Below are 12,590 nucleotides of genomic sequence, written 5' to 3' on the forward strand. Positions count from 1 at the left end.
TGGAGAACCTAAGCAGAACTTCGCTGGAGATCCTGAACAGAACTTGGCTAGAGATCCTGGCTAGAGATCCTGGCTAGGCTGTTGATCATCTGAACGCTGTCTCCGTGTTATTCCTTCTTCGCCGACTCCATACACACCTTTGGGGACCCCTGGACCTGCTGGGGTTGGACCCCAGCAATGATCATCTTTGTGTTTTTCACGGTGTTTTACATCGCGCTTTAATAGGAGTGCCCTGCTGGTTTCGTTCTTTTATAAATATGAGCATTCACGTACTTGACAACCACAGAAGCTGCTTTGAAAGCAGAAAGGAGAGAGAATGCAGCGGGAGTTGCACTTCATGAGAAACAATAAGACGACCCCCCCCCCCCCCCGCCCCATCCCTCGCGCAAAGCTTGGGGACGACTTATTATCACATTAACTGGTAAAAAGAAATGACTCTCCATCCTTTGTCAGGATTCCTCTTGAATTACAGACACATGCCCCTCCTCCTCTCAACCCATGCCCAGAATTAAGTGAGGTCTATAGGATGATACCAAGGATATTTAAATGCACACATGGGCGCAGAGGTGCAAGTCTGTGATTTCCGGGGGTGGAGGTGGGAAGGGCTAAGACACAGAGAACAAGGAGGTGGGGGAGGCAAAAGCAGGAAGAGAGGCCGCATCCTCCAAGGAGGGGCCGTGGGGAAATCCATAAGGTGGGCTGCCAGGTGAGCAAAGGTGTCAGGTGTGGATGATGCTGACCCTGCCCACACCACTGCCCCACCCTGGCAGCAGGCTACTGAGACAGCAAGAGGATTCATCCAGGAGGGGAGGTGTCACGTGGCAGAAAGAGGGTGGGAGAGTGGGATTAGTTACAGGCAAGGGACGAGGAGGCAGCTTCGATGTCTGTGTTTGAGTCAGAAGGCACACAGACGAACATGGATTAGAGAAGGCATGATGGAGGCATGCAGACCTGAACTAAGCTGACGGAATCACAAAGTAACACGATGATGTGCTTTATCATGCAAACTGTCTAGTTTAGGTGCTGAGCTGACCCTTGGAAATTTCATCTCAGAATTTATTGTTTCTGCTGTTTATCTGTACGTGTGTTTTCATTCATTCAGGAAACGTCCCCTGGGACCGGCAAGCAGATGGCGCTGACCTTGCCCACACCACTGCCCCACCCTGGCAGGGGCCGCTGGCCACACACAAGGCAGTCAGGCTGGTGAGCAGAGCGGCACAATGCCAAGTGCAAGAGGCCAGCGCTGGCTATGAATAGCGCAGGAGCTAGAATTCCCTGCTAAAGGTTAGAGTCGATATAAAACCCCAGCTGAGTGGACTTGGCTGAACAGCCAAAGCGGGGGCCGCACAACGGGTGACAGGCTGGAGGGTGGTGGTGCGGCTGGAGCTGTGTCCCCTCACAATTCCCTTGTGGAGTCCTAGCCCTAGTCCTCAGAATGTGACCTTAATCTGGCAACAGGGACCTTGCAGATATAATTAGTTACGATGAGCTCATACGGGAGGAAAGTGGGATCCCACCCTGATAGGACTGGTGTTCTTCGCATTTGGACAGAGACAGACACGCACAAGGGAACGCCACGTGGACGGGGAGACAGAGGGCAGGTGACGCCTGCACAGACCAAGGGCGGCCGCGTGTGCCAGCAAAGCACCAGGAGCGGGGAGAGGCCTGGACCAGTGGCCTCACGCCTTAGAAGGAACCAACCCGGCGACACCTGATCCTCTGGCCTCCAGACCTGGGAGGCAGCCCATTTCTGTTGTTGAGCTGCCCACGCTGCGCACACAGGCGGCTCCTCGGAAAGGGAGAGAGAGGGTTCTTTTCCTGGGAGACTCCAGGGCAGCGGCAGGAAAGATGGGGCCTGTGCAGACCGCGGGCATATGTTTGCTGTGTGGCCTGGGAGGGTAGAGATCATTGCAAATGAGCTGCTCGGCCCTTGGTAAATATTCCTCCTCATGTTAGAAGAGTGTGACTAAAGCAGCGAAAACAGGCCTTTCTGCAGAGTAATGCAGGAAACATTCAAAGCTTAGCAGGGTCTGAGGCTGATGGTGCTGAGCCCCGCCCAGCTTCCTGCAGCCAGCAGGGTCCTCTCATCCCTGCTGTTTGCAGCCTGCAGCTGGTGCTGAGCTCTCCAGGGTCCCGGTCCCAGCGAACTTAGGGACCGGTGGGCCCAAGGCTGCCTTTGCTTCTCTTCCCTTCTTTTCTTCCTTTAGGTACTAGAAAAATTTGGAGGCCAAGAAAAGCTTTTTCTCCTGTTTTTTTCTTTCTTCCCTCTACTCCTCCCCCACATGAAGAAGAGACTGATCATAACTGCAAAGGTTGTTTCCCCCTGTGAGCAGGGATATAAATCTGAGCAGCTGTCTGTGCCATCCCCCCTCCCTCCCGGCCTGTGCCCTGGAGCTGTTTGTGGCTGTGCTGTTGGCTGGGGGTAATTTGTTTAAAGGGCTTTGCATGGAGTCCCTAATTACCAGGTTAGCTGCCTCAACAACATCGAGTAACCTTCAACGTCTCTACACTGCCTTCCCAAGATTGTTCTGAAACAGCTTGTAGTCCTTATGAAGAGCAGAACGTTAAACAGGAAAACTGAACAAGGTGTTTAAGCAGATGTAAATGGATTTCCTGCTGGGGCCGCAGGAAGAGGACATTGGCCTGACCTGTTTACAGGTCGGCAGCTTTGACTCTGCCCAAACAAGAAGACACCAGAGGGCCCATCCACATCCGGGCTCCTCTGACCTCAGCCTGCCAGGGTCATGGACCCTTTTCAGAATCAGTGGTTCTCAGCTTGTTCATCCGGTAATTAACCAGCGTTTGTTGCAAAAGGCCATGAAACATTAATATTCACCAAAACAAGTCTATATACCTGCATTTTCCCATGGAATCGAGGAAGAAAGCCCTCCTCCCATTTTAGGAACAGGATAATATGTGTATTTCCAAGAGGCAAATTTGAGAAACCTTATTTTAACTCAAATCCCCAAGTTCTGAAGCTTGAAAGTCTCACTACTGATTGGCCCACTATGCTCTGTTTATCATACACAGGGGCCAGTAACTTCACCCCTGTGTCTCTAACGTATTATTTCCAAAGTGGTGTGTTTGCATGACTGATATTGAAATCACTTTAACAAAAGTGGTTGAATGACTTCTGTATGTCGGGCAGTGTGCCACCTAACATATAGCTGTAGAGAGTCTGGTCATCTGCATCAGGCTGGGTCACAGACATATGATCAGCTCACCCATAATCTGCACTGTGCAACATTCATCTGGAAGATATGGGGATGGGAGGTACAAACATTGCCCAGGCCCTGGACAGGTAGCATAAACCTATACACAAAGTAAGTAAAGTTAATGTGGAATAGTAATATAAGAACAACAATTCTATCTCACTGGCATCAAGACATGGAAGAGAGGGTTTTGTAATGATTTTTGTATAATATCTGCTTTTCTCTAGAGAACAGGCCTTAGTATGTCTGAATTCCCAGATTTAGCCCAGTGTTTGCCACACAGGAGGTGCTCATTATATATTGATTGAATAAATTCATGAATCCATAACCCCCAAAGAGGTGATTGGAACAGATTGATTGCAAAAATGTTCCAGCAGAGGCCATTTAGACCAGCTAACAGTCAGCTGACAGCCCCCCCAGTGAGCCCACCAAGATCAGCAGAGCCTGCTCCTATCAGCTGACCACAGAGGCATGAGCACAGCCATCGTCCAAAAGAACCACCCAGCCAACCCATGGTCTGGTGAGCAAGAATACATGCTTGTGTTGTGAATCACTGAATATAGCGGTGGTTTGTTCTATAGCAATAAGTTGTGAGACTGTACTGAAACTGCCTGTTCATTCCTAGCCCCCTTGTTGGTTTAAGTTATATCAACTTGTACCAATTCACCCTTTAGAGGGTTGCTTTATGATCCATGAATACTGGAAAAATTTGTTGACAAGGGAAGACTGAGAAACAGAACCACTCTAGAAATGACTTCAACTTGTTCACGGCAAAACTGTTGTTGCTCTGAACTCTGCTGACTGCCCAGGCGGTTTTGGACATGGAAGGGGCTTACAGGTCACTGTTGAGAATAGATGTGTAAAGAAATAAATCCACAGCAGTGGTTTCTACATCTACGTGAAGTAGGGAGTCAGGCAACACTAAATCCATGCAGGTGAGAAGAGTTGGCCATGAAACTGAAAAACTGCAGAACACCAGAGTGTTGTTACAATCATGAGCCACATTTTGGAATTTTACATGGCTAGAGCAAAATATTAATTTAGAGCACTGGGTCAAATTCTCGACTCTGTCTTATATCAAAGAGAAGGGGAAAATTAGAAAGAGTTGTGCTGAAATACAACTCACACATTCAAAGCCAGTGAAGAGATGACCCACTCACTCCAGGAGGCTTTTCCAAACCAACCCCCGAGAGAAGGAATCGCTTCCTCCTCTATGCTCACATGTCCTCATATAAATGCCATTGAAAAGCTGGAAGATCTTGCCCTAGCCTGTTTGCCTCAGTGGGTCGAGAGTCGGCCTATGGACGAAGGATTCCAGTCAAGGGCACATGCCCAGGTTGTGGACTTGATCCCTAGTAAGGGGCTTGCAGGAGGCAGCTGATCAATGATTCTCTCTCATCATTGATGTTTCTATCTTCCCTCTCCCTCTCCCTTTCTCTCTGAAATAAATAAAAAAATATATATTTTTTAAAAAGTTAAAAGAAAAACTGTAAGATCTTGATTAAAAGATAAATTCATTAAGGCAATGGAAATAGCACCTAAAAGGGAAAGTTGAAGACCATTAGGCTAGTTTCACCTGAACGAAAGAATGTAGAGAAGTTAGGTTTTAAGCCTGGATTCCCCTGGGTTCATATTTCCACTCTGTGAGTTAAACCTGGTGAGTTTGTGAGATATATATATATTCTTATGCTTCCTGCACGCCCCTCAGGAGCTGTGCATGAATGGAATAGATATTCATTTCCATATAAGTCTAACTAAGTATCATTAGGAAGATGGCCTGAGAGCCCACAATGACTTCTTGAGTCCAATGTATTGGGAATATTTGCCTTCTTGGTTTATCTATGTCACTGTTCCCCTGCCACAAGCATAGCTATCCAATAGGTGATTATTAAAGGAGAAATTTAAGTAGCTATTTTCAGCATGACTAAGATGTGAACATGGGTTTAAATGTCTATGTAGGTGACACATAAAGTAGAATCTGAATGGGGAGGGTGTTTATTGATGATAGAAAAATAGTTTTGGAAAAGGTTGGGGATGGTGACAGCAACATGCCGTCGGGAGCCTGTGGTCAAGTTAGTGAGGAACAATAAATGAACAAGACCCAGATATGGAAAAGCTAATGGGGTTACTAAAAAAAGAAGGAGGAAGGAAGAGGAGCAAAGATGCTTGATGCAGCAGACAGCAGAAGGCAAGAGTGATTAAAGGTTTAGGCAGAAAAGTGAAATGAGGCCAACAAACTAGAAAGAGGGCAAATCATTAAAATCTGAGTGTTGAGTGCTCAGAAGAAACTGACATGTGCTTTCTCAGCAATTGGAGAAAGCATCTGTTTGGTGGAAGAAAAAGCGCTAAGATTATAAAAATATTAAAAGTGGGGGGAAAAAGATTGCTAAATATATTTGGTATGTGGAACCATTTGGGGTCAAATTTAAGATTTTACTCTATTTTAAAATAGAAAAACTTAGATTTAACTTGAAAATGACATTGACGTTTTCCTCCATGACCACATGCTCCTCACAAAGGTTTCAATGACACAGGACACTTAACTTTTCTCTCCCATATTTACTAACAGCTACTAATAAGCTATTCCTCCCCAAAGTCTTATTCAACCGTGACTGAGATGGAGTGTTAGGCTCATTCAGAAATCCATATAAAAAGACTAGCAGCAAAAGGGGACGAATTTACCTGCCTAGACATATGTCATGTGTGGAGTTTTCTCAAATACGTATGTCATCTTTGAAAATGGCCCAGATCAAATCTAGCTGCAGAAGTTTTCTTCAAAACGTAGTCCACAAGTTAGTTAGTATTCAGGGTGTATGTTGGGGAGAGATAAGCTCCTCCTCTCAACCCATGCCCTGAAGTTCTGAGCCCAAATTAAATGGTGAATATCAACCCTGTGGCCGAACATTTGGCCCATGCGTAGCGTCTTCCCATCCCCACTGCTCTTAGCTCAAAATTCTCTGCTACATTAAAAAGGCAGGACACAAAGGCCTTACCCCATTTCCTTTCAGATTCGCAGTTATGTGAGTAAGCATTAGCTGCTATACGGGTACCCTGTAAAGGCTTGGGTTAATCTCCTGGCTCCTTTACTCAACCAGTGCTGGTTTTAAGGTTCACAAGGGGTTTCTGAAGTGTTGTTCGCAGGTTGTGGGCAAATGGGTTCAATACACGTGCCATTCAATTTTTACACCAGGTAAGCCAAGCTGTTTAAAAGCCACGAAGTTCTGAAATTATGGCCTCTGGGTTTTATCACCACTGAGAAGGCAGTAGACGCAGAACTGTGGCCCTAAAGGTAGGTGCTTTTCCAGGGCCCTGGTGAAACTGTAGGCAAGTGACTATATATGTGATACGGCTTCTTTGTTGTTTCACGGGAAGAATGTTGTGCCGAAAGTATTTAGTTTTGTCTTTGAATAAAACAGAAAAACGAAGCCCTTTGGAAGAAATTAGTTTTAATATATAATCTGTCATTTGTTCTCGCTACGGATAAGCGTTCATTTTAAATAACTTTATTTTAATTCTTCAGATTGAGTACAATAATGCACGTCTCTAACGAAAGCACCCGCTCTCCTGTGGGCCTTACTGAATGCTGATCCTAGACCGCATCACTTGTTAATGAAATCTCTCCCTCTGCGGGAATCAGAGAATCGGAACTACATTTTCCCAGAGAAAACACACAACATTAAAAAGGCAAACCACCAGGCCTTACCCCATCATTTTCTTGAGCTAGGAGCACGAGCTCCATTCCCTCCAGCTCTTGAAATTTGCATGAGATTTAATAATTACCGAAGAAATCACTTATTACAACACATACATTTAACTAAATGCGAAGGAATGAGAAATGACCAAAGCTGGGCCACAGCCTTACCTATGAGGGTGTGAAAGACCGCGGCGATGGCGCCGGCCACCACCATGCACAGGACGGCTTTGGTTCTGTCTCGCTTGCTGTTCACAAACACCAGGCCCACATTTTTAAAGTCACTCATGGGACCCGTGAAGAACTTCATCAGGGAATAGGCCAGTCCGTAGCTGGCCAGCATCTCCACCGCATCCTCCTTGACAGCCGCGATGCCCCGGTTCAAGGCCTGTGAGGGGAAAGACAACCCACAAACAGCATTAGAAAAAGCCCTTCTCATCTCCGGGGAATCACACTTCTAAAACAAAGCTCAACAGATCACGTTTCCATGGAAACGCTAAGCAGCTTATAGGGCAAATTTCACTGTAATTTCATAAAAGTTATTAGTTTTCATTTTCATCCATATTAGCTTCCTGCGTGGGAGATGCCTGTCCATTAAAGTCATAAAAACACACACCCAACGAGCATTTTATGTTAATATCAGAAAATAATTCTAAGAAGCTTTGGTTAAAAACTTAACATATTAAATGCTATTTGTAGGCTGAATCTATATAACAGCAATAGGCATTCTGGAAATGAGTCAACCACTTTAAATGGAGTGGATAATTATTTGTTGTTTCTTTAAAGGAAGGGGTGTGTGTGTGTGTGTGTGTGTGTGTGCGCGCGCGTGCACATGCATAACCTGAAATATTGTGTGTGTATCAGGTAGGTATCTTCATGGCCTGGAATGAGTTCTGTGCTGTGAATAAAGGTATCGAAGAAATTTATTATGCCATCAATGGATGCTAGTCACTTAATCCTTACTGTGTTTTAACTTGAAATATATTCCTAAGTTCTGTGCAGACAGATATGAAAAGAAAACCATTAAACCAAATATACTGTTTTTAAATAATAACTGCTCAACAAGATGCAATCATAGACTATTCTGATTATATTAACCATCCTCCGAGGCACCAAGGGCTTGACCTGGTCAGGGTGGCACTTCCAAACTAGCTTTTCCATCAACTAGACAATCAATTACACTGGAGATGGTGGGAATAGATGTCCAAGTGGAGAGAATTCTATTTTTTAAATGTTGCCAGAACATTGTCTTGGTCTTTATGTACAGACAACTGACTGAGCAGAAGGGTCAGTTTTCTGCAGAGTTCTATACTTTAAAAATAGATGTTATGTTTTAGATTCACAGTAAAATGTAGCGGAAAGTACTGACTGTTTCCATACAACTGATGCCCCAGCACAAACAGCACCACCCCACCCCCGACCATGTCAACACCCCCTACCACAGTGGGAAATTTATTACAATCAATGGGCCTCCAATGGATGCATCGTTATCACTGAGAGACCACAGTGCATATCGGGGTTCAACTTGGTGTTATACATTCTAGGGGTTTTAATAACCATGTAATGACATATATCCACCATTATATAGTTGAACATTCTATGCAAAGCACTTAGCAAAAATGAGTTCATAAGAAAGTATCAATGTGCAAAATGATTTGAGAAAAATCTAGAATTAAAATGTATGATAGGCCCTAGCCAGTTTGGCTCAGGGGATAGAGCGTTGGCCTGTGGACTCAAGGGTCCCGGGTTCAATTTTGGTCAAGGGCACATGCCACAGTTGTGGGCTTGATCCCCGGTGTGGGATGTGCAGGAGGAAGCCAATCAATGATTCTCTCTCATTATTGATTTCTTTCTCCCTCTCCCTTCCTCTCTGAAATCAATAAAAATCTGTTTTGTTTTGTTTTTTTAAAAAAATGTATAAAAGCTATAGTAATTCAGTATCATTCTCTGACAAAGCTAGTTTCTGGTCATTATTTCCCATTATATCTCTAACCCTTTGTCATCCCACCCAGATCCCTGTACTGGGCAGTGCACCCATGCCCAGATATTGTGATCTGTCCACTAATGGCTCACAGCTGCCCCAGCCACTTTGGGTAGGTTAAGCTACACTTGACTCCCAGGCAGCATGGGGCCAATGACTGCCTCTTGTGAGGGACCATTGCCTCAGTGAGGGACCATTCTGTCACACTTGGTGCTCCAGAGCTCCTTGTGGGACCAGGTGGAAGCGAATCTAAAGAGGAGACCACATCCTTACTTAACTCTTCTCCACCGCCCACCGCTCCCCTCTCCTCCTGAGAACACTTGCTCCGAAAGTCACTTGGACAAGAATTCCCCAACACGGGGTCTGCTTCCACAGAACCCAACTCAACTCAGGACACTTCTAATTACACTCCTCTCAGCCGCTGAGAACGGTTACGGTTGGTTCTTTTTCCTTCTTGTCCTTCCCAAAATCTAGAGCTGTACATTGGTTTACTTTTTCATTGCTGAAATGTTTGTTCAAATTTAAACGAACATATGACTTAGTACAAGTTTTAAAAGCATACCGGAGGGCACCTAAATAATGTCGATTTAGACTTCGTATGTGTCCACTGCAATGCTTTTTTTTTTTTTTTTAATGCTTTCTACTTGTACCAACAGTTCATTGACTGAGCCCAAAGCCCAGTGCTGAGGCAGGTGAGAAGGAAAAGGGCACAGGAGTGACAGCGCTGTCCCCAACACTGAGTGTGGAAGCTCCACTGAGCTCACCATTTCTGGTCATGTGAGGAAAGAGCACTGGGTTTAGAGCCACACAGACCCAGTTGGACCTGCTCCTATCACTAAACTACGGCGTGGCCTTGGTCAAGGTCCTTATTCTTGCTGAAACAGCCCAACTGATCTTAGACTGGATACAAGCGGTGTACAGGGCACACCAAGCAGTGCCTGGAGAAGGCACTAAAAGCAAGGATTTTGCATGTTTTGTTTACCACTCTACCACCTCTTTGCTACAGCACAAAAGTTCAAATATTTGTTAAATGAATGAGCTATTTCCTACCAGGAACTTTAATGTTCATACTGATTTTTATGAACTTAAAAATAGTTTATTACAAGATGTTATTACTTGTAAGATAAACCATTGATTTGAAATTTTTAGTGATCACATTAAATGTACATAGTGATTGGAAAACATATCCCGATTTTAAGAAATATTAAAATGCAAGGGAAAAAAGGAGCTTTAGAATTGAGGATATTAACATTATTAGCCTTTCTATTATTCCCATTTGTAGCAAGCCATTTCCTCAAATTTGTTCACTTTCTTAACTTCATAATTTTCTTCTGACACAGAAATATTTATTATGTAGTTGATCAATCATTTCATGGAGTTTCTTTCCATACTTATGGACTCTGCATTCTTACCCACCCACAGATAAGGTAATTTTGTTCTAGTTTATGGTTTCATTTGCACACTTAGCTTTTTAAGCCTCCTGGAACTTATGCTGTGAGATATGGCTTAAAATTAATTTTCTCAAAATAGTTCATTTCTTGAATAAAACACTCATTACTCATTTATTTGGGATGTTTCCTTATCAGTTATTAGTTCTTACATAGCCTTCAGTTACCTACTGTCTGCATCATCTGTCTGTCTCATTTTGTTTACCCTGTTTGCCTTCAAAGGATGTTCATCACCTGACATTACATTGTCTGTTTACTTGTTATTTGTCTTATTGTCTCTCTTGTGCATTTGAAAGCAAGCTCCATGGCATAGGAAACTTTGTCTGGTCCATGCTACATCCCTACAACATGATAGGGGGTCACATGACCACTATTTGAGAGAATGTAGTAAAGTGGACACAAGCAGTATAAATGTTTACTGAGGCAGGTGCAGAAATGAAATATGCAAATGAGCCGGGGACTCCCAAGAGGAGCTTATTCAGATGGACTAGACAAGGAAACCCCTCCACAGATGTGATATTGGAGCTGAGTCCTGAAGAACTAGAAAGAACCATTTGAATGAAAAGCTAGAGGAAGGCTCAGGCCTGCAGGAGGGTTTAGAACAGAAGGGAGGCCAGTAAGGGGAACAGAGAGGGGGACAGGGTGAGTTTGGAAAAACAGGCCACTCGAGGTCATTCCAAGTCATGGTGAAGAATGTGTGTTTTGTTCTAAGAGCAGTGGGAAGCCATTAAAGGGTCAGAGCAGAGGTGGGCAGAGGCTCACACTGGCTGTGGGGATAAGAGTGGACTGGAGAGGGAAGAGCATAAGCAGGAAGTCAAGAGTTTTGTGGTCACCTGGGAAAGAGAAGGCGTTGGCTTGGACTAGGGCGGATAGAGGAGATGAAGAGAAGCAGAGTGCTTTGAGAGTTTTTTTGGACGTAAAAAGAATGGAACTGATGGTGGACTACAGGGTGGACATGAAGGAAAGAGAAACCAAAGATGACTTGAATTTTTTGGCTTGAGTCACTGGTCAAATGATGTAGCTACTGACTGAGATGAGGAGACCGGGAAGGGAAGATTTGGGAGGAAAAAGCAAGAGCTCCATTTGGGGGCTCCTGTGGAGTCTGAGCTGCCCATTGAATTCCAACAGAAAAGTCAAGTAGGATAGTTGGCTACATGAGTCTGGAGTCCAAGGGGGACGTCTGGGCCACAGACATAATACAGTATTGAAAGGCAGGAGTTAAATGAGATAATCCAGACAGAATATAGATTGAAAGGAGTCCAAGATTCAGCCCTATAGCACTCTAGGAATAAATTTAAACACCGTCAGGATGTGGCAAACCTTCCATGTAACACCAGTATTAGAAATATGCTGTAGTTCGGCATTAGTGAGCTGGCCAGAAAGAACAGTTGCTGTGGCTGATAAAGAGGAAGAGCTACAGTTCTGAAATTTAGCTAAACAAGTGTTTGAGATGTCTTTCGAATGAATTAGGCCTTGAGTCAGAATACTGTCCCCAGATAGTCATAAGAAGGTTCACCTGCTGTTTACAGGCAAGTTTCTAAACACGCAGGAGCTTCCGAAAGTGAGCACATATTAGATGAGAGCCATATCTAACAGTACTCCTACTATGGTAAATACGAAGCTGCCCTCCAGCCACGGCCTGGCCTGGTCCCTGATGGAATGGGATGGGGCCTTGCTCACACCCAGCAATGTGGAACATCTGAGTTAGAAACATACTGGGGTTCAGAAGGCATTTAGTGGGTCCTACATGCCTAAGTATCTCACAGTGTTTGCCACGTTCATGGTGTTTTATTGTACGATTCCTCCCTACCCCCCCAACCCAGAAAGTTAGCAAATGACAGAATATTAAAAAGTAAAAAACAAAACAAAAAAACATGCAACATCACACAACTCCGGGGAAATGGCTAAAAAATCCCACATGTCATCTCCCTGGTATGAGCGGTCTTAGATCGTTAAACCCTAAGGGAGATTCTGACATTTCAAACTTGGGCTCTGGAAACCAGAAACATCTCTGTACTGCAGATGGAGAGTCTTCAGACCAAGGGTCACCAACTCACCTCCCATCACCTCATGCCACTGTTAACAGCAAGCACCCCTCGCTAGCTGGGAGGAATGCTGTGCTCCCTGGGGAACCGGTCCAGGGGGTGACACCTCCTCCCTGAGAGCAGGTCTGGAGCACAGCTAATCTTCTGTCTGGGAGATCTGTGAGGCTCTCCCTCTGTTTCTCCCACTCTCTCTATTCTAATCCTCACTACTCT

The 12,590-nt window shown here is 44.7% G+C and overlaps 1 protein-coding gene across 1 annotated transcript in view; it reads right to left on the minus strand.

The window, feature by feature from the left end:
• Positions 1–12,590, minus strand: part of ANKH (ANKH inorganic pyrophosphate transport regulator) — a 116,469-nt gene that overhangs the window by 40,551 nt on the left and 63,328 nt on the right. Inside the window, exon 2 of the mRNA XM_081089812.1 lies at positions 7,075–7,291. Within this exon, the coding sequence (XP_080945938.1) occupies positions 7,075–7,291 (217 nt within the window). The remainder of the gene's footprint in view (positions 1–7,074; positions 7,292–12,590) is intronic.

The sequence above is a fragment of the Myotis nattereri genome (assembly GCF_964212035.1).
Source record: "Myotis nattereri genome assembly, chromosome: 4".
NCBI lineage: Eukaryota > Metazoa > Chordata > Mammalia > Chiroptera > Vespertilionidae > Myotis > Myotis nattereri.